General features: G+C 47.8%; 3 protein-coding genes across 5 annotated transcripts; all 3 read left to right on the forward strand.

Annotated features, from left to right (window-relative positions):
• The first annotated feature begins 1110 nt into the window (after positions 1 to 1110).
• Positions 1111 to 2055, forward strand: LOC139601541 (olfactory receptor 9S13-like). Its single transcript, XM_071450668.1, has one exon. It carries the CDS (start codon positions 1114 to 1116, stop codon positions 2053 to 2055), a length of 942 nt encoding a protein of 313 aa, XP_071306769.1. The 5' UTR covers positions 1111 to 1113.
• Positions 2056 to 5214: 3159 nt separating this feature from the next.
• On the forward strand, positions 5215 to 10717 carry SDR39U1 (short chain dehydrogenase/reductase family 39U member 1). 3 transcript variants are annotated; one of them, XM_071450768.1, is made up of 6 exons: positions 5215 to 5273; positions 5715 to 5821; positions 6151 to 6233; positions 7244 to 7365; positions 8407 to 8550; positions 8768 to 10717. In XM_071450768.1, the coding sequence occupies exons 1-6, from the start codon at positions 5243 to 5245 to the stop codon at positions 9181 to 9183; spliced, it is 903 nt and encodes a 300-aa protein (XP_071306869.1). In that variant the 5' UTR covers positions 5215 to 5242; the 3' UTR covers positions 9184 to 10717. The 3 variants fall into 3 exon arrangements, with proteins under 3 accessions (XP_071306869.1, XP_071306870.1, XP_071306871.1); XM_071450769.1 differs by lacking the exon at positions 7244 to 7365; XM_071450770.1 differs by lacking the exons at positions 5215 to 5273; positions 7244 to 7365 and adding an exon at positions 5335 to 5357.
• A 1587-nt stretch (positions 10718 to 12304) lies between these two features.
• On the forward strand, positions 12305 to 19194 carry LOC139601686 (olfactory receptor 4D9-like). Its single transcript, XM_071450874.1, has 4 exons — positions 12305 to 13589; positions 17057 to 17432; positions 17806 to 17952; positions 18552 to 19194. The coding sequence occupies exons 2-4, from the start codon at positions 17066 to 17068 to the stop codon at positions 19061 to 19063; spliced, it is 1026 nt and encodes a 341-aa protein (XP_071306975.1). The 5' UTR covers positions 12305 to 13589; positions 17057 to 17065; the 3' UTR covers positions 19064 to 19194.
• Positions 19195 to 21600: the final 2406 nt, after the last annotated feature.

Consider the following 21600-nt stretch of genomic DNA (forward strand, 5'->3'; position numbering starts at 1 on the left):
AAGCAAATAAAATACCATTTCTGTCACTCAGCTTTTTAGAAAATAATAGAGTTGGAATTTTTTTAAACAATTATCTACATTAAAACATTTCTTGTCTCATATTTTCAATTGTTTTGCATCATCTGAAGTAGCATTTTTCCTGGTTCTTTTGTTTAGGGGAGAGTAATCGTGTGGGTTAGTTGCAATCTTAGGGTGAAATTTTTTTGTGCCAGTTAAATCTGAAATAGGTCTTCAACTGTAGAATGAAATGTCTGTTCCTAGTTGGTTGTAAAGTTTATTAAATTAAAATAGGTTGGATAAGCTGCATGCAGAATGTTTCTTTATACTGAAGATAATATTACAGGATTATTAGCTGACAAATTACCCTGTAATAGTTGACAAAAATCTGCAGATATGATATATCAATAAATTTTATACTTTTTTCCATATCCCATTTAATTTATTAATTAATAATTATTTTATAATAATATAAGTAGAATATAATTAATATATAACGGTATATACTATATAAAATATATTACATTATATATCAATAATAATTATTATAAAAATATTGATATATATGAATTTGTTATTTATAATTATTACTAATATGAATGATTATGTTAATATCTTCTATATTATTTTAATTAATTATATCTAATTAATAATTCTTATAATATTATAGTTATAAATATTATTTACATTATATTAATATTTTAAATACTAAAATGTTATTTTCTATTATTTTATATAATTATACATATAATTATATAATAATTATAATAAATACATATAATTTATCCTGAGCATTAATTTTATTAACTTATATTTCTTATGTTTCATATATCATATATATATTGATATCACATATTGAGATATATATTGATATCATATGTATTGATATCATATATATTGATATCATATGTATTGATATCACATATTGAGATATATATTGATATAATATATTTTGATATAATATATAATGATATCACATATTGAGATATATATTGATATAATATATTTTGATATAATATATAATGATATCATATATTGTTGTCTTCTTGTACAATTGCTTCTCCAGGCAAACTATCTGCAATCCACTGCATCCTTGTTTCCTTTTGGAAAGCAAAGATGGAAAACCACACCAGGATAAGTGAGTTCATTTTGGTGGGGTTCAAATCCCACCCAGGATCCCAAGTCCTCCTCTCAGTTCTCTTCTGCACAATGTACTTTGTCACTGTGGTGGGAAACATCTGCATGATCCTCATCATCAGGATGGACCCCAACCTGCACAGCCCAATGTATTTCTTCCTGGAGAACCTGTCCACCTTGGACATCTGTTACTCCTCTGTCATCACTCCCAGGGCAGCACTGGCATTCTTGCTGGGCAGAAGGAGCATTTCCTACGTTGGCTGTGCTTCCCAAATGTTCTTCTTCTCTCTCTTTGGCACGACAGAAGCTTTTTTCCTGGCTGTGATGGCTTACGATCGCTTCACTGCCGTCTGCAACCCACTGCTCTACCAGGTCATCATGAGCAGGAGGCTTTGTGTGCTCATGGTGGTGGGCTCCTATCTGTCAGGCTGCATCAACTGCACCATCCAGACAGGCTTCACCTTCAGGCTGTCCTTCTGTGGGCACAGAGAAATAAATCACTTCTTCTGTGAAGTTGCTGCAGTGATCCACACCTCCTGCTCCGACACTCTTGTCAATGAGCTCGTAATGCTGGCTGTGTGTGGACCAATAATTGTGGGCACTGCCCTGGTGGTTTTTGTCTCCTATGGTTATATCATCGCCACAATCATCCAAATGCCTTCAGCTGAAAGCAGGCACAAGGCCTTCTCCACCTGCTCTTCTCACATGGTAACAATCTGCTTGTTCTTTGGGACAGTGTTCTTCATGTACGCTCAGCCTGGAGCTGCATCCTCACCCAGCAAGAGCAACATCATCTCCATCTTCTACACTGTGGTTATTCCCATGCTGAACCCTTTCATTTACACCCTCCGAAACAGGGAGGTAAAAGGGGCTCTGAAAAAACAGTTTAAAAGAAAAGGGTTTTTTAAGCACCTTTCCTGAAGTCAAGAATGAGCACGGTGTCCAATTTGTAAAATAAAGGACATCAGGACCTGAATGTAAAACAAAGGACAGGATGTAAGGTAAAGGACATCAGGACCTGCTATCAAGAGTCTTTTGTGTTTCTAGATGGTCAGTAAAAGCAGGATATATAAACAAATCTATGAGACTCTAGTGATTGTTATTTCAACTAAACAATTTCTGATAGGATATCCTTCAACGGGCAATATGTTTGATTTCTATGAAATTATTTCATATGTTTACATCTATTCCACTTAAATCATTGATGCTTACACATAAAACCAGAATAAAAATAAGAATTTAAAAGTAAGGTCAATTAAGTTAGTCAAGACCATACATCTGTTAAATGGCTGATCACAGTGAAACACAATTTTGACATTTTCTTTTACATTACTGTGAACAAAAGTATCTCTTTTTTTCTTATTCTTCTCTGGCTAGCTTTATTCCTTTTCTAGAGCAGATGATAGTGAGGTTTCATTTAACCATAATTAGACATTTACAATCCATCTGATCTATAATTTAGGGGCCTCTTATAGCCATTCAAAATATACCAGCATTTTAAAGCCATAATTAACACGATGGGTTGGACAAATTGAAGAGTACCCAAGTGTACTGAACATGTAAAATAGGACACAAACTCAGATTCTGGCAGCAGAATCTGCTGCCACACCTAAGTGTACTGAACATGTAAAAATAGGACACAAACTCAAATTCTGGCACTTATTTCTGTGCACTGGAACACAGCCAGTTCAGGTGGAGGCATTCTCACTCTGAACATCCACAGCTAAATTAAGTCAGACAAGAGTAAAGCACAGAGATGTGCCTTCCTGTGCAAATAACTCTTACATCTCAAATTTCCAGGCTGGCTCCTTGCAGAAAACCCATTTCTTCTTCTCCTAACCACAGGACATGGCACTTTCATAGAGCTGGTGGCCAGAGGGATAAGGAGAGCTGTGGTTGCTTAGTGAAGCAAGGGAGACACCACTCCTGGAAGTGCCCAAAAAGTAACTTGGTGCCATGATTTAGCTCATGGTGGTGTTCAGTCAAATACAACAATCCTGGAGGTCTTTTCCAACCTTAATGGTTCTGTGAGTGAGTGACAGACTGGGGCTGGGGGAAGGAGGATGGATGGAGGGATGGATGATGCATGGATGGATGGATGGATGGATGATGGATGGATGGATGGATGGATGGATGGATGGATGATGGATGGATGGATGGATGGATGGATGGATGATGGATGGATGATGGATGGATGGATGGATGGATGGATGGATGGTGGATGGATGGATGGATGGATGGATGATGGATGGATGGATGGATGGATGGATGATGGATGGATGATGGATGGATGGATGGATGGATGATGGATGGATGGATGGATGGATGGATGATGGATGGATGATGGATGGATGGATGGATGGATGGATGGATGGATGATGGATGGATGATGGATGGATGGATGGATGGATGGATGGATGGATGGATGGATGATGGATGGATGGATGGATGGATGGATGGATGGATGATGCAGAGATGGATGGATGGATGGATGGATGGATGGATGGATGGATGATGGATGGATGGATGGATGGATGATGGATGGATGGATGGATGATGGATGATGGATGGATGGATGGATGGATGATGGATGGATGGATGATGGATGGATGATGGATGGATGGATGGATGGATGGATGGATGGATGATGGATGGATGGATGATGGATGGATGATGCAGAGATGGATGGATGGATGGATGGATGGATGGATGATGGATGGATGGATGGATGGATGATGGATGGATGGATGGATGATGGATGGATGGATGGATGGATGGATGATGGATGGATGGATGGATGGATGGATGATGGATGGATGGATGGATGGATGATGGATGGATGGATGATGGATGGATGGATGGATGGATGGATGATGGATGGATGGATGGATGGATGGATGATGGATGGATGGATGGATGGATGGATGGATGGATGGATGATGCAGAGATGGATGGATGGATGGATGGATGGATGGATGATGGATGGATGGACGGATGGATGGATGATGGATGGATGGACTAAGCTGGATAGGTAGGTGGAAATATCTCTGCCATTTGTTCCTGCTCCAGAAGAGCCACCAGTGTGTAGACATCTTGCCTACAGGCTGTTGTCACCCTCCGTTCCTCACAGGACACAGCTAAAAGGAGCTGACAACACGGGCAACTCTGCATGAAGCAAAGGCTGCTCCAGCTGCCTGCAGGTGGGAGGCTGTGTCTCCAATGTGTGCTTCATGGCATCTCAGAAGAGACATTTCAAGCCCAGTGGCAGAATCGCATCCTTGAATGAATTTATTTTCCCATGACCCCAAGGAGACATGCAAGTGGGTGTGAGAGAGAAGGGAGGCTCAGGGTCAATGAGAACAGCCCCAAATGCACCATTCTTTGTTTTCTACTAGCAATATTAAAAACGCTTAATAGAATAACAGAATCATAGAATCTCAGACTGTTTTGGGTTGAAAGGAGCCCTAAAACTCACTCAGCCCCACCCCTGCCATGGCAGGGACACCTTCCCTTGTTCCAGGCTGCTCAAGTCCTGTCCAACCTGGCCTTGGGCACTGCCAGGGATGGAGCAGCCAGAGCCTCTCTGGGCGTTCACTCCTGCGCTTTTAGCGAACTCATCAAGTGCCCTGACAGTTCCTCGGGCTGCTGTGTCCGGGTGCTGCCCTGCTCAGCTCCGAGCCAGGCACAGGGGCCCAGGAGATCCCCGAGTGTCCCCTCAGCCCCGCTCTGCTCCGTTCCCCAAGTGTCGCCTCAGTCCCAGGCGGTCCCCAAGTGTCCCCACAGCCCCGGGCTGCTCCGCTCCGCGCGTGTCCCCTGAGCTCCGGGCCGTTCCCTGAGTGTCCCCTCAGCCCCGCTCTGCTCCGCTCCCCAAGTGTCCCCTTGGTCCCAGGCCGTTCTCCGAGTGTTCCCTCAGCCCCGGGCCGTTCCCTGAGTGTCCCCTCAGCCCTGGGACGCCCTCAGTGTCCCCAGCCCGGTTCCAGCCCGGTTCGCCGCCCATTCCCGAGCACGGCCCCGGCGCTGGGATGCGCTGGCCCTTTAAGGGCCTCCGCGCCGCTGGGGGGCGCTGTGCGCGGCGCGGGGCGCACGCGTGAGGGGCGCTGCTCGGCGCATGCGCGGCGCGACCATGCGGGTGGTGGTGGGTGAGTGCGGGCCTGGGGGAGCGGGAGCGGCGGACAGAGAGAGAGCGGGGCCCGTGAGGGTGCGGAGCCCGTGAGGGAGCGGAGGTCTGAGGGAACGGGGGCCCTGATGGAGCGGAGGCCCTGAGGGAGCGGGAGCCGGAGAGAGTGGGGCGTGAGGGAGCTGCCGCCTGAGGGAACGAGGGCCGTGAGGGAGCGGGTCCCGTGAGGGAGCGGGAGTGTTGAGTGGAACGGAGTTTTGGAGAAGGGCCAGGCGGGCCTGGGTTGTGGGTGCTGCCCGCTGGGTTGGAGCCAGGCCGCCGCTTCCCCCCGGGTATGGGGGCTGGCCGTGTGCGCGGGCGGTGCTGCGGTGATGCGGCCCCAGGCACGGGCCGCCTGTGCTGCAGAGGGGTGGTGGCACAGGAACACAGCCCTGACGGTCTGTCTATCTGGCTCTCTCACCAGGTGGTGGGACAGGCTTCGTGGGCAGAGCCCTGACCCAGCTGCTGCGGAGCCGAGGGCACCAAGTGACCCATGTGTCGCGAAGAGGGGGCAAGGATCGGATCAGCTGGGTATGAGCTGAGAGCGGTCACAGCAGGGGGAATGTGACAGGGCTGAGAAAGCAGGCTGCGTGCCCTGGTTTTCCATGGCATGGAGGGACCCTGCCAAGGGAGGTCTGGCCCCTCTGGATGTCCTTTTGCTGGGTGTTAAATGGGTCACAGTCACTGGAATGGGTAACTGCTGTAGCACCAAGAAGCAAAGCCTTATCCATTCATGTTTGTCTCTGCAAATGTCAGGAAGAAACTGGCTGAAGTTCTTGGGAGCCTGCTCTGCTTGTTTGCAGGGAAGGCTTGAGCAGAGGGGAGGCCTGATGTGTGATGTCTCTGTCACTCCTGCCTAGGAGGAGCTGTCCCACTCCGGGCTGCCCCTGTGCGAAGCTGTGGTCAACTTGGCTGGTGAAAATGTCCTCAACCCTTTCCGCAGGTAACTTGATGTTCCATAGTGCTGTTGGCACAAGGTGGAGGCAAGACAGGCCAGTGTTGTCAGGGAATGTGGAAAGGGAGGAAACAACATGACCACAAAGCTCTTGAGTTAACTAGCTGTTGACATTTGCACCCTCAAGTAACCAGAACATTTTTGTGGGCCTGGTAGGTTCTGAGAGATCTTTGGAAGAAAGGTTTCCTCCTGCATCTACAGCTGGAGGCCAGAAACATTAGTTCCACATTTCCAAAAGGACATTGGGTGGCATGCCTACATCCAGAGTTTGACTTCTGGGAAGAACACCAGCTTTGGTGTCTAGCTCCTCTGCTGACTTTGTCTGAAGCCAGTCCAAACCCCACAATCTTGTAAGGAAAGTCAAGAGCCACCATCTCCCAAAGTTCCCCTGCCTTTGTGCTGAAACATGTCCTCCCTTTGCTCAGGGGTGAGGGGAGTTCCTGTGACCTCTCCTTAATGCCTTGTTAAGCCTGGCCTAGAACAGAGACTGGACAGAGCTCAAGAATAAAGCAGAGATTTATTAGGAGGCCTCAATGGGTCCACCTTGGGCAGCACAAGGGCCCAGCCAGGGCTGCACCCAAAATAGTGACAAAATGCCCCACTGGTCACGGGATCTCTCACTTTTATAAGTTCTGCACCATTTGCATATTGGAATTAATTGTCCATCACAGATTTAACCCATGAAGCCCCATCCTGCTTGTTTTTCTCTCTTCAGCCCAAGCTGTTTATGCTCTTGGGCTGAGCTTTGGATCATTTGTCCTTGGTCCCCAGCTGGAGCAGGAATTGTTTTGTCTCCCTGCTCTGTGCACAGAGCTCACCATCCCCTGATGTGAACCCAGACCCACCCACTAAAGCAGCACAGAACCTGAAAAATAGAAAAGCCAAAACCTGAGGCATCACCCTGAGCTTGTGAGCTGGTGTTGGCCGGGGCCCCCTGGGTGGCAGTGCTCCCTGGGGTGTCCTGTGAGCTGGTTAATCCCTGGCTCTCCCTTTCCCAGGTGGAATGATGCCTTCTGCAGGGAGGTCGTCAGCAGCCGGGTGGAGACCACCAAGGCCTTGGCCAAAGCCATCGCTGCTGCTGAGCAGCCTCCCCGTGCCTGGGTCCTCGTCACTGGCGTAGGTATTGGTTGGGCTTGGCCAAGACAGCACTCTTGGTGACCTGGAGAGGCCTTACCTGCAGACAGAAACACAATTCCTCAGGAGCACCTTCTTGCCTTGAAATGTCAGCTTTGTTGCCATCAGTGTCACTGTGTTTAGGCAAGCCTTGATAAGCTTTTAGTGCTGCTGGAGAGGAATTTGATTCCCTGTGCTTTGGCTAGGGCAGTTCTGTGTTTTCCTGTGAAAGCCTTTAGGCATCTTGTAGAATCAATTTATGTCAGTAAGGCCTCAGCTGAAGCCTTCTGCATAATCTCCAACTTCCTGCTTGCTGCAGTCTTTAAACCTGAGGTTTATCATTAAAGCTGCCATGCTTTATCCTCTGGGATGCCCAATACTAAAGCAGGCACCTTCCAGCCAGCTCAGTGTGTTGCTTGCAGGCCTGTTTGGGTTTTGGGGCTGCCTGAGTGTTAGTGCATCCTGCTGAACCTTTAGAGCACATTGTAGTTCCAAAAACTTGCCAGCATTGCCATCAGAGACCCAGTGCTGTTGATGTGAGGATGTCCCTGGTGGAGTGATCAGAATCCCAGAATGGGCTGGGTTGGAAGGGGCCTTAAAGCCCATCCAGTCCCACCTCCTGCCTTGGACAGGGACACCTTCCACTATCCCAGGGTGCTCCAAACCCCATCCAGCCTGGCCTTGGGCACTTCCAGGGATCCAGGGGCAGCCAGGGCTGCTCTGGGCGCCCTGTGCCAGGACCTCCCCACCCTCACAGGGTAGATTTCTCTCCTAGCAGCCAGTCTAAACTGACTTTCAGTTTGAATCAATTCCCCCTTGTCCTGGCACTCCAGGCCCTTGTAGTCTCTCTCCAGCTTTCTTGTAGGCTCCCTTCAGGCACTGGAAGGTTGCAGTTTGGTCTCTTTTTCCAGGCTGAACCATCCCAGTTCTCTCAGCCTTTCCTCACAGGAGTTCTGGGCTCCTGGAGGCAGAGAAGATGGTCTGATGGGGAAGGGGGGGCTTGGTGTGCCCGTTCAACCCTGAGCCCCTTTCTGCTGTCACCCTGCAGGTTTTTACCGCCCCAGCCCCACAGCTGAGTACACTGAAGACAGTGCAGGAGGGGATTTTGACTTCTTCTCCCGCCTGGTGAGCTCGTGGGAGGCTGCAGCTCTCATCCCTGGGAGCCCAACTCGTGGTGTTGTGGTGAGATCAGGTGAGATGGGTCATCATGCTTATTAATGGTGATTGCTTTACTGCTGGGGCAGGAGTGGGGAGAGCTGGGTAAGGGGCACCAGTTCTTCTGTCTCTCCTTGCTGGGGTGCTGTTCCAGCCAGTCAGCCCCTTAAGGATTCTCCTGCTGGTAGGTGTGGGTGTGGAGGGGGTTTTGCCCTCTGGCAGGGGCACCTGGTGTCACTCTGTTGTCCCCACAGGTGTAGTGCTGGGTCGCGATGGCGGCGCAATCTCTCAGATGCTCTTGCCTTTCCGCCTGGGACTCGGAGGCCCCATGGGCTCTGGACTGCAGCCCTTCCCTTGGATCCACATCCAGGACCTGGCTGGGATCGTGTGCCACGCCCTGGAGAAGGAGTCTGTGCGAGGCATCCTCAACGGCGTTGCCCCATCCTCGCCTGGCACCTCCAATGGCACCTTTGCCCAGGAGCTGGCGGCAGCCCTGGGCCGGCCGGCGCTGCTGCCGGTGCCCGCCTGGGCCGTGCGGGCCGTGTTTGGGGCAGAGAGGGCAGCCATGCTGCTGGAGGGACAGAGGGTGCTGCCCAAACGCACCCTGGAGAGCGGCTACAGCTTCATCTTCCCTGAGCTGCCTGCAGCTCTGAAGGACATTGTGGCTTGAGGCCTCCCCGCTTGGGCTGGGCCCTGATGGTGTGAGCTCATGTGGCTGCCCATCAAAGAGGGGAGCCCTGCCCCTTGCCACTTCCCCATCCACATACAGAAGGGGTGAGCAGTCCTTTCCCCCGTATCTCACTGTGTGCATCCCCAGTTCAGGAATCATCCCTCTTACTGCCACCTGAATGTTAACATCACCTGCATTTGGGGAAGGGCAGGAGCCCCTCACAGGACTGTGGCTGTGGAATTGCCCATCTTCCCTTTGCATGGTCTGGCAAATCAGCTGGGGGTGTCATGTCTTCTCCCCTGAGAGATGTGGCAGCAGGAAACAGGTCCTAATGCTGTTGGAATTCCTCCATGGTACTGGAAGTTGCCCTTCCTGTTTTTCCCCATGATGACAGGCAAAGCAGAAGAGCTAAAGTCTCTTTCTTGGTCTTGGTGGTTGTGGGAGAAGATGCATCTTAGGGTGCTGAATACAAATTGCTTGGAGACTCTGCCCTCTCTTGTGGCTGGTAGCAGGTTGATGTGTCAGTACCTTCAGCTGAGTCTAATCCAAAGAGTTACACCCTTCCAGGGTTCCATTCCCCTTGTGCTGTGGCAGGGATGAGGGAGAACCTTGCTTTGCCAGCCTCTAGAGGAAAGGGTGACAATCAGATTGTGCCCCCTGGACTGCTTTGCCTTGGTTGAGTGCCCATCTAAGCTTGAGCTCAGGAAAGCTGGGTGGTACATGCCTGTGTGAGCTTTAGTCTCAGCTTTAGTCCACAGGAGCATTTCTATTCCCTTCCTTGTGCTCACCTCAGACCAGGGTGGTTTTCTTTCACTGATCCCATGAGGTGGTGCTGGTGTTCAGGTGTTCCCTCCCTGGGCACTGAGGATATCCCAGCTGCCTGCTCTGCCTTGGGAAGCAGTACCTCTTCCCTTGTACAGCAAATTGCAATTTCATCACCTCACAGTGACAGAAAATGTATCCACATGCTTCCCTTGACCCACTTCCATATCCCAAAGTGGGTTGCAGGGTGTTAAGTCCACAGAGCAGTGAAGTTTATTACAGCAGTACTTCTGGAGAAATTCTCCTATTGTGATGTAAGCTGGGGCTAGAAGATTCTATGAAAAGGCACTTGAGGCAGATAAAGACCTGCTCTTTGCCATCCACAACAACAGCAGCCCACTCATTCCTGGTTTATGCCATGCTGTAGTCAGAGCAGCTGAAGGATCAGTCTTGGTGAAGTGTAGATGACCCTCCTGTCTCTGCTCAGTACATGCTGGGGACATCTGTGTGACATCTGTGAGCAGGCTGGTCCTGGAGTTTGGGTCTCATTCTGGCAGAGCTGAGTGTTCTGCACTGCTGCCTTGCTTTGGGGCTGGCTCTGGCCTGACTGCTAAATTGCAACATGGTATTAAGGACAGCAAGGCTTAATTCAGAGTTTTCTGTAGCAGTGGTAGTTCTGCACCATTTGTATTGTTAATCTGCTTTACACATTCTATCACTAATTGTAAGACACTGATTTCCCTAATTAAAGTTGGTATTTCCCTTCCTTGTACCCCTTAATTTCCACTGAACCATGGACTTGAGTAAAACCTTTGACTCGATTTTCCACAGTGCTCTCCTGGCTGCTCCTGGCCTGGATGGGCATTCCCTCCCCTGGGTACAAACCAGCCTGGCCAGCTGAGTGCCAGGTGGGGAAGGGTTAAACCCAGCTGGTGGCCCATCAGAACTGCTGCTCCCCAGGGCTCAGTACTGGCACCAGTCCTTTTTTGTGTCTTTCACCAGTGATCTGGAAGGGGGGGTTGTATTCACCAATTGTGGTGTTGTGAGGGTTCCAGGACGAGGTGAGAGATGAGAATTGACTCCAAGTTCTCAGAAGGCTGCTTTATTATTTTATTATATTAAAAGAAAATGATCTACTAAAACTATGCTAAAGAAAGAGAAAGGAGACATCAGAAGGCTAAACAAGAATGAATAATAAAACCTCATGACTGACCAGAGTCACAACACAGCTGGACTGGGATTGGTCATTAAGTTAAAACAATTCACATGCTGTGTAAACAATTCTCCAAATCATATTTCAGAGGAGCAAAACATGGAGAAGCTGAGGCTTCTCATCTTGCCAGGAGAAGAAATCCTGGCAAAGGGATTTTCCATAAAATATCACAGTGACAGGGGGTGGAGTGCACTCTTGGTAAGCTGGCAGCCACCAGCCTGGATGGTGGTTTTGGGAGGGTGGGAAGGCTCTGCAGAGGGGTCTGGGGACCCATGGGGCAAGGCCAGTGCTAGGAGGCTCATCAGGGCCAAGAGCTGGGTCCTGCACCTGGGTCACAGCAAATCCATGCATTATATGAAATATTAATCCCAATATTTCTGGGTGTGTCCTGCCTGGCTCTGTCTGACCCTTGCTGTTGGACCGAAGGCGGCAGCTGTGGTGGTTTCACCTGAGACACCTTTGGCCAGCTGGGTGCTGCAGCTGGGCACTCAGAACAAATCCAGGCAAAATAGGAACTCAGTTTACCTCTGGTGGAAAAGGTTCAGGGGACGGTGAAGAGGAAGGAGAGGATTCTATCGTAGAGTTTTAATCCAGAGTTTATTCCAGGATGACAGACTCTGAATCTGGTAACAGCTCCCAACAGAATCCCGACCCCATGGTCTGGATTTTAAGCCCCAGGGATAGGGGGAGGGGAAGGGACAGGTGAGGGGAAGACAGGTGAGGGGAAGGCACAGGTGAGGGGAAGGCACAGGTGAGGGGAAGGGACAGGGGGAGGGGAAGGCACAGGTGAGGGGAAGGGACAGGTGAGGGGAAGGCACAGGTGAGGGGAAGGCACAGGTGAGGGGAAGGGACAGGTGAGGGGAAGGGACAGGGGGAGGGGACAGGTGAGGGGAAGGGACAGGTGAGGGGAAGGGACAGGTGAGGGGAAGGCACAGGTGAGGGGAGGGGACAGGTGAGGGGAAGGCACAGGTGAGGGGAAGGGACAGGGGGAGGAGAAGACAGGTGAGGGGAGGGGACAGGTGAGGGGAAGGGACAGGTGAGGGGAGGGGACAGGTGAGGGGAAGGCACAGGTGAGGGGAGGGGACAGGTGAGGGGAAGGGACAGGGGGAGGGGACAGGTGAGGGGAAGGCACAGGTGAGGGGAAGGGACAGGGGGAGGGGAAGGGACAGGTGAGGGGAAGGCACAGGTGAGGGGAAGGCACAGGTGAGCCACCAGCCAGGTGTGAGGAGGGGAAGGCTCAAGGGACAAAGACACTTGGACAGGCCAATGAGCCCGGACCTGAGGGGCACCTTTGAACTCCTGCCAAGCACACCACGACCCTGCTGGGATGTTAAGATTGATGGGCAGCTCTCAGCAGGAGGGCAAAGGGGAAAGGAAAGGTTGGCACACCTGGGGGGGTGGGATAGGTGAACCAGGAAATGGCATCACCCTGCAACAATGCAGTGCTCCAGGCTCAGGGAGGAGGGCCTGGAAAGCTGGAAGGACCTGGGCGTGCTGGGTGACAATGGCTCAGTGTGCCCAGGTGGCCGAGCAGCCCAGTGGCACCATGGACACACAGAATAGAGATCCCTACCCAGGCAGGAAATCCTGCACTGAGCAGCAGCAGGGCATGGCCAGACAAGTGTGGTTCCTCCCCTAAACATCCCTAGCAAACCTTGCAGCCATCTCAGATGCTTTTCTCCCTCCATCCCATAATGGGTCCTTTATCTCCTGGGCATTAACTCTGCCCCAGGCTGTGAGCTGACCCCAAAGCTGCTCCCATTGGAACAGGTCCCACACCCAGCCAGGGCTGTTGGATCTCCTGGGACAGCCCTTGAAGAGCTGGATCAGTGTCCATTTCTCTGGTTGGGTTTCTCTCTGGTTTCTCTACCTGCTGGTGGGCACCTGTGCCCCTTTGTGTATGTGTAGACCAAGTTTTTATTGTATAACCAGAAAAATTCTCTTTGTAAAGGAGCAGAGAAGTGTTTTAATCACTGCCCTGAAGGCTTTACTGATAAACAATCCTGTAGCAATGACTGAACTTTTTTATTTCAAAGCACAGTTGAACACAAGCTCCAGGCAGCAAGTTGTGAGAGTTATAACTTGAGAGTCTGTGGTTGGGAGAGTCATAATTTGCATTTTTTCATCTTGCAAATGGGAGGAGTGACTACACTGCCATGAAAATTCCCATTTTAGTTCTGCTCCAATTACCACAAGGTTCCTACTACTGCTCGTGTCCTGATGCACATGACATGAAGCACTACAAGAACTTTTTAATTAGCCCCATGGTGAGAAAATCTAGTTTTGCTAATTATATTATTGTTATTCTTTTTTGAATGACCAGAAGTGCAAGGTGATTTGGGATTTTGCTTTCTTTTTGAATCCCATCATTTCCCTTAACAAAGGCATCATGAATCCTATAAGGGAAGGTTGTTGGAGTCTTCTGTTGGAGGTAGGTTTGCAATCATCTCCTCTGAGTAGAGCTGTGCTGTTTTATCTTGTAATTTGAGAATGACTTCTTGTAGCTTGTGTGAAGTTGGATCACAGAAACAGGAGTTTGCTGAAGGTATTTGCTCTTTCTGCCAAAAATACTGGAAGGATGAATAATTCCACTTGCTGCCTGTGGCAATGATTATATTGTGAAAGAGGAAATGACCTGAAAATGCTTGTTTATCTTTTTTAATATATAATCTTACTTAACAGAGTCAGCTTCAGAGACACTCCCCATGTGTTGGGAGAGGTCTGAGGGAAGGCAGGCATGAATCATACCTGTCTCAGCATTTCTGTATTTCAGGTTTTGCTGGAGCTCAATCTCACTTTTGTGTTAGGGGGATTACTGAGGCAAAAGAGAAAGGCTGGATTAGAGTTGAAAGCAAATTGCTCTTTCTCTCCCCCAAGCTTCTGTGAAAATACTATTGTTGTAATGGAAAATGAGAACAAAGAATCCACAGCATTAACTGTGGATTGTTAGAAAATGTGATTTCCTACCAAAAGTGGTTTTCCTTTTTGGATCTGGGGAAAAAAAAATCTGCAATTTTCAAGCAGAAAATAGGATTAAATATGTAAGGATTTAAAATGGAATTATTCACTGACATTAAGGAGGAAACTGTTATGGAAAAAATTACAGTATCCCTGCAGAGTATTCACCAAAGGCAATGGAAATGTGCAGAAAGTTCTTGTTTCTACAATTCTCTGAAATTCCATTTTGGGAATAGTTTAACAGTTTATAGGGGAAAATAAAAAAGTTGTGGTTTATTGTAAGAAATCGGATTTTTGTTTCAGCAGCCAAGTAGAGGTAGTAACTTCCCATCAGGGAAATGGCTCAGTCATCCTGGGCTGTGGGTGCAGGTGAGCAGCTGCCATCTTCTCTTAGAACTTCCCCAGTGTCTCCAAATTCACTGAATATTACAACATTCATTTTCTAAAACCTGAGACACTGTGATTTTTAACTCATTTATCCATATGCCATTTATCTGACTGAAAAGAGGTTTGAAAAAGCACTGTGATGCAGAGATCTTTGTAATAATCTAACATAAGGGAAGACCAGAACTTGGGAAGAAATTGGGGTTGAGACTGAGCTGTCCATGGGGCCATAAGGAGGAGTAGCATGGCCACAGTGATGTTACCTTTAGGGTGAGCACATTCCCACTCCCTCTGCAAACTCCTTGACTCTGATGGGAGCTGAGACAGCCACCGCCCCTATCCTGACTTATTTTTTAGTGCACAGATCACCTGGCCTAATGTGGGCTTACCTGCCCAGCCAGCCCAAAGGTGGGAGAGGAGGATTAGCAAAGGCAGGTCCTGTGTGGGTGACTCTTGTCTGTATTTACACAGAGAGCCCCTGCAGCTCCCTGGAGAAGCTTCAGCCCAGCCTAACTTGCAGGTCCTTGCTTTGGGTGAGGTGCATTCCAGGCAGAGGTGCTGCTCCCCCAGCTCAGTGCTGTGGTTGATGCTCCAGAGGGAAGGGTTCCTACAGAGGAACCTTGGCAGGACAGAGGTGGGCAAACCTCAGAAAGTTCAGCAAGGGCAAGCACAGGGTCCTGCTGGGGGTGAGGCCAATCCCAAGGCTGGGCAGTGCAGGGATTGAGAGCAGCCCTGAAAGGGAGGACTTAAAGGGTGTTTGGTGGATAAAAAACTCAGTGTGTCCTGTCAATGTCTACTCACAGCCCAGGAATTAATCATACCCTGGGCTGCATCAAAAGCCAGCAAGTCCAGGGAGATAATTCCACCCCCAAGCTCCCCTCTCTTGAGACCCCTCCTGCAGAATGGTGTCCAGCTCTGGGCCCCAAGCTAAAGGAGCACATGGACCTGCACAGATGGACCATGGACCTGCTGATCAAGGAGAACCACAGATATGGTCAGGAGGCTGGAGCACCTCCCCTGTGAGAACAGAGCTGGGGTTATTTAATGTATGGAGAGAAGAGAAAGCTCTGGGGAAACCTCTCAGCAGCCTTCCTGCACCAGGAAGTGGCCTACAAAAGAAATAGAGAGGGACTTTACTCAAATTCATGTGGTGATAGGAGTTGAGGACAGGAAAATGGGGGAAAGGAGTCAGTACACTGGATGGCAGGGCTGGTATTTGTAGGGACAGTTGGGAGAAATAGGTTGGTGTGAATGTTATAAAGTCTGACATAAGTAAATATCTCATCCTGCTTCTGGGAAAGGACAAGCCTGTGCAATCAGCAGAGGCCAGAGGCCAGGAAGCAGCTTTGTAGATAATTGTCATAATTGAGATAGAGACAGTACAAAGCAACTCCATTTTCAGAAGGCTTCAAACCCAGTTTTATTATGGCATGCATGTTTTTTATACATTCTTACAAATCTCATAAGTTTACACTTTCCTCATTGGTCACCAGAGACAAAGTGCTCATTGGAATAGGCAGTTGCAGGTTTCTCTTATTTATCCTTCTTTCTTTCTTGGTTTCTATGTCAATGACCTTGGTAGGAAATTCTTTCAGGGGTAAACATGAATCCTCTTCTCAAACTTCTCTCTGGCTCACAGAAATTGCTGTCAAATCTCTTCCACAGATAATGACCCTGGCAGACAAGCAGCTGAACAGGAGATGGGAATGTGTCCTTCTGTCATAGAAGGGGACAGCTTCAGCTCTGCCAGCAAAGGTCTGGCCAGGTAGAGCAGGGAATGATCCCAGCCCTGCTCAGTGCAGGGAATGATCCCAGCCCTGCTCAGCGCAGGGAATGATCCCAGTCCTGCCCAGTGCAGGGAACTGATCCCAGCCCTGCTCAGTGCAGGGAATGATCCCAGCCCTGCTCAGTGCAGGGAATGATCCCAGCCCTGCTCAGAGCAGGGAACTGATCCCAGCCCTGCTCAGAGCAGGGAACTGATCCCAGCCCTGCTCAGAGCAGGGAACTGATCCCAGCCCTGCTCAGTGCAGGGAATGATCCCAGTCCTGCCCAGTGCAGGACTGGGTCAAGGCCAGCACTCCAGGACAAGAAGGACAGTCATACATACACTGGACTGACGTCCTTGGAGGGTCTCCAAATTAATCACTGGGCTGGGTACATGGCATTCAAGGAGAGGCTGGGAGAACTGGGTTTGTTCACCCATACAGGAGAGAAGGCTGAGGGGAAACCTGATTTCTGTGTATAACTAGCTGATGAGATGAGGATACAGAGGAGATAGAGCCTTCCTGGAGATGTACAACAAGATGAAAGGCAACTAACTGGAGACTAACTGGAACATCCTAAGTTCTCACTGAATGTAAGGGAATTTGTTTTTTTGTTTTGCTTTGTTTTGTTTTGTTTGGTTATATACTTGAACAGTTCACAGAATTTGTGAGACTTGATGACTTCCAGAAATCCCTCCTGGATTAATCATAAATTATCCTATGATTTTGTGTTCTAATAATTCTATAGTCCAACACCCATTTATACTCATCTTTAGTGCTCTTGTTTGTGCAGGGATAAAGAATGGAATCAAAGAACATCACCACCACTGTGACAGAATTTGTCCTGTTGGGCCTGACACAGAGCCACAAGGTGCAGTATTGTCTCTATGGGATCTTCTTTCTCATCTATGCACTGACCTGGCTGCTGAACGTCACCATCATGGCCACTGTGGCTGTGGACCACCACCTCCACACCCCCATGTACTTTCTCCTGGCCAACCTCGCTTTCCTTGACGTCAGTGATTCCTCAGTCAACACTCCCAAGCTGCTGTCAGGCCTCCTCGCCCAGCACAGAGTCATCTCCTTCCACCAGTGTTTCCTCCAGATGTTCTTCTTCCATTTCATTGCGGGTGCCTTGGCGTTTCTGCTCCTGGCAATGGTGGTGTGTAGAGAGCTTTTTGGATAATTGGTAAGCTGGGAAAGGACATTTCGATGTGATACCAATGGATAAGGATAGGGGATACAAGCTGGGAACTGAGCAACCAGTGCCCAATTACTGACAAAGGTCACAGTGACCTTCCCTGAAACGGGAAGACGGGGGAGAAAATCGCTTGCCAGAAAATGTAGTTATCTTAGGTAGAGAAGTTAGAAGAATGCAAACATAGAAGCAAAATAATTGTTAGAAGATAGAAGGTGTGGTTGAGCTAAGTGTGCTTTAACCAATAATGAGCTCAGCTTTTGCAATATGTATAAGCTTCATTAACACCAATATAAATATGTGTGGGTTTTCAATAAACTTTGGGATTTGCTATTCACGCATATGGTGTGTCGCATTTCTCCCGCCGCTCACGACAGTGGTGGATCGCTACGTGGCCATCATGAACTGGAGCACCTGCACAGGGCTGGTGGCAGCTGCATGGCTGGGTGGATTTCTTCATTCCATTACACAAACCGGCCCTCTCTGGAGCGGTGGCCGGTGGATAGTTGAATGCCCAGGCTAGAGAGAGAGTCCAGCCAGCCTCCAGCCAGTCAGGCACTTCCCAGACACTAAGTCCAGGCCCTGTGCCTAAGCGATGTTTTGCTTGAGGGCGGGTGGCCGCGTGTAGAAACCCCAAGGCTGCAGGATACAAAGAAGGGGCGACTCTCGGCTTCTTAGGGTAGGAGGTTTATTGGAAAGGGAATGCGGAGGGATAGGGAGCAGAAGTCCGGAGCCCCAAGGCAGGGAAAACCTCAGGTTATAAAGGGAAAGGGAGGGGTTCGGGACAACAAATCAGAAGAGGGGTAGGGAAGATACATTTGAGACTGACACTAGCAGGGAGCCAACAGGAGACAGTTGCGGGTGGGGCCCTGGCCCCTGAACCAATCACCCAACACCCTAGCCAGAAGCTTCTGGAAAAAGAGGCAGGGGTGCTGAGTGACAGGCAGGTAGCCAGAGGAGGGGAACAAACCAGATACATTAGGGAAACCATAGTAACGTGGGAGGGGTACAGAGATTGACATAAACTGGAACTTTGGGCAGAACCATTAACATAATAACTGGGGGGAAAACTTAACAGACATAAAACAAGCCACAACACCTCTCCTGCAGCTGCCATTCTGTGGCCCAAATGTACTGGACAATTTCTACTGTGATATCCCCCAGGTCATCAAACTGGCCTGCACTGACACTCGCGTGGCTGAGCTGCAGATGGTGTTTAACAGTGGAGTGATCCTCATCAGCCTTTTTGTAATCTTGATTATTTCTTACATTGGCATCTTGCTGAAGATAAGGACGTGCATCACAGAAGGGAAGCAAAAAGCTCTGTCTACCTGTGGAACACAGATAACTGTTGTGAGCTTAACCTTCATCCCCTGCATCCTCACCTATGCCCAGCCTTATAAGAAATCCCCTGGGGACAAGGTGGCCTCTGTCATTTTCACTGTGGTCACTCCAATGCTGAACCCAATGATCTACACACTCAGAAACACTGAGATGAAAAAGGCCATCAGGAGAACACTGGGCAAAATGTTTCTGTCAGCAGGAAAACAGAAACCAGAGCGGACAGTAGATCCAAAGTCATCAAATCTGGTGTTCCCATGACAAAACTGGTGCTCATGATGCTCATAAGTTCATCACTGATATTCCTGTATAAAAGAATGTAGGGTGCCCCTGACTCTGGGAATGATTGGTATCTGACTCTATTGATTCAGAATGCTGAACAATTGCTTTAATAAACTATACTATATTACATTAAATAAAGTTTTCTTTGTCTCTTCAGTGTGTTGGTTGTTTCTGGCTCCAGGGGGGATAATTATAGAATTGTGGCATCAGCTGTGGCTCTGGAGTGCTAACTCAGGTGCCTTAGTTAAAGCTCTAAGATGCGTGAATTTATTTGTAATTATTTATTGTATTTATTATTTCTTGTAACTTATATAATTCCTGAACCATGTGGTCTCTAGAAGCCATTGCTAGAATTCTCCAGATCATTTATTCATTCAAAAATTCAATAAATCCAACAATTTTCTTTCTCTTTCTTTCTTTCTTTCTTTCTTTCTTTCTTTCTTTCTTTCTTTCTTTCTTTCTTTCTTTCTTTCTTTCTTTCTTTCTTTCTTTCTTTCTTTCTTTCTTTCTTTCTCTATACTACATAGATACATGTATATTAATAATCCCCTTGTAATGCAAATAAAAAATTAAGCTCAACGCTGACCTTTATTGTCAAGAGCTGAACTAAAGAAGCACATTCCAACAATGCTCAAACTTCATTATGTGGTTCTAAAGTGAAGAATCAAGTACTGCACCAGCAACACACAACTAATGACTAATTCAGCTGTTTTCTGGGAGCTTCCTTAAGGAGATCAAGTGCACCCATGGCAGGAGGTGATTTGACAGAACCACAAACTGTGGCAGCATGTTGAGCTCAGCAACCCATTTAAATCAGTACCAATTTTTGCCAGAAAAAGTGAATTAATTAGTTATTAAATACCCCTTCACACAGACTTCTGAAAATAATTAATAGAAAGAAATTAACATGTTAAAATATATGATTTTTTTAAAATGCAGTCTTCCATAAAAGTGCTAGAATCAATAGTTCACATATTGGGGCTGGGGAGATGAACCCAGGCACAAACTTCTGCCCTGGTCTGTTTGTGAAGCTGTGATGCACTGAATGACACAATTTAACCAGAATTTCCCTTTTTTAATAGAGGAGACAGGATGGTGTAAGTGTGAGCTCAGCTCTAGCAAAACCCATGGCTGTGCTTCTTAGGGACCAAAAATCAGGGCTCCTTGCTAGGGGTGAAATTCTGATTTACACCAGCCAGAAACCAGCCTTGTTTCCTACCACCCCAGCTTCTGTTTGGGGCATCCTTCGTGCACACGTGGAAACAGGAAAGAGAAGAGATGAATTCAGGAAAAACAGAAAGGTGCTGATAGTGCTTGGTGAGAGGGCACTGCAGCAGGAATAAAAAAGGTTTGTTCCAAATGGATGAGTGATTGTGGATGTCTCTTTCTCCTTGGACCAGAGTCTGAAACATCTTCTAAAAAGGCAAATTAAAAGCTTTAACCATTTGGAATGCAGTGTCCCTTGAAGTGATTAACACTACTGTTATTATACTAGTGATTAAACTACTTTTTAAAAGAAATGCTTTTTTTCAGTGTTATCTTTTTGAGTAATAAAACAAGAAAAAAATATTCTCTGTTTTTAGAGAGGTAAAAGTAAATCAGCTCCCAGAAGCAAAGTCTGTAGAAATGTAAATGAAGTTTCATTAACTCTTTCTCCAGTGTTCCAATTATAAAGGAAAAAGTGTTTCAACAATCCAGAGACAAGTTAAGTTCCCTAGAGGAGTCTAAGAAATAACATTGCCAAATGCAATTAACACTCTGTCATTAACTCGTTGTTGTGAAGTTTCTGAAGTCAGGCAATGACTTCATCCTGAGATGTCTTACATTGCCTTCCTCTTTTACAAGCAAACTAAACCAAAAAAAGAATATTAGACTCAATTTTAGTGCCTTTTTCTGCCTTTATGGCCAGTCAGATGAAACAGAGAGGCCTCAGAGGTCAGCATGGCCACATTGGTAGTGAAGATTTCTTTTTCTTGACCTCAGTATGGAAAGCACAGTTTGAATGCTGCAGGCTCTGGCCCAGGCTATTCACCAAGCCAGAGCACTTCTTGTATCCAGAATAAACTGCAAAACCCTCCCAAATAAATACTCCCAGGTTGTAGCAGCCCTTTTCTCTGTGTGCTAATCCTGTGGCTCAGCTAATCCTCTGGAAATGCTTCTTTTCATGCCTGGATGAATTTCTCCAGCTGGGACTTGCAGAATGTTCTTATCCCATGGCTCAGACTCCGCAGTGCTTGGAGGGTGTGGGCACTGCATGGCATTAAATGCTGAGTTCTTGCTGGAAATAAGGAATGGCCATCAGTTAATCTTCCTTTCTTTCCCTTTCCCCACACCTTAAATGAAAAACACAAGGCTCTGAAAGAAGTGAACTGATTTCCTCATCACTGTCATTCAGTGGATCTCTTTTCTGCCAGAAGGAATGGAAAACATATAAAAAGGGGGGAAAAAAAGGCAGAGCAAAACATGGAGTCCCTATCAATTCGTGTGTGCTTAGCCTGGAAAATTCACTTTAAAAA

Source organism: Agelaius tricolor, unplaced genomic scaffold, assembly GCF_023055355.1.
Source record: "Agelaius tricolor isolate 1412-34295 unplaced genomic scaffold, bAgeTri1.0.p SCAF_31, whole genome shotgun sequence".
Classification (NCBI taxonomy): Eukaryota; Metazoa; Chordata; class Aves; order Passeriformes; family Icteridae; genus Agelaius; species Agelaius tricolor.

Coding starts and splice junctions, on each gene's coding strand:
- LOC139601541 (XM_071450668.1), top strand. CDS start 1,114: ATGGAAAACCACACCAGGATAAGTGAGTTCATTTTGGTGGGGTTCAAA.
- SDR39U1 (XM_071450768.1), top strand. CDS start 5,243: ATGCGCGGCGCGACCATGCGGGTGGTGGTGG. Junction 5,274..5,714: donor GACCATGCGGGTGGTGGTGG/GTGAGTGCGGGC, acceptor CTCTCTCACCAG/GTGGTGGGACAGGCTTCGTG. Junction 6,234..7,243: donor GTCCTCAACCCTTTCCGCAG/GTAACTTGATGT, acceptor TCCCTTTCCCAG/GTGGAATGATGCCTTCTGCA.
- LOC139601686 (XM_071450874.1), top strand. CDS start 17,066: ATGGAATCAAAGAACATCACCACCACTGTGACAGAATTTGTCCTGTTG. Junction 17,433..17,805: donor CCTGGCAATGGTGGTGTGTA/GAGAGCTTTTTG, acceptor ATTCACGCATAT/GGTGTGTCGCATTTCTCCCG. Junction 17,953..18,551: donor AACCGGCCCTCTCTGGAGCG/GTGGCCGGTGGA, acceptor ACATAAAACAAG/CCACAACACCTCTCCTGCAG.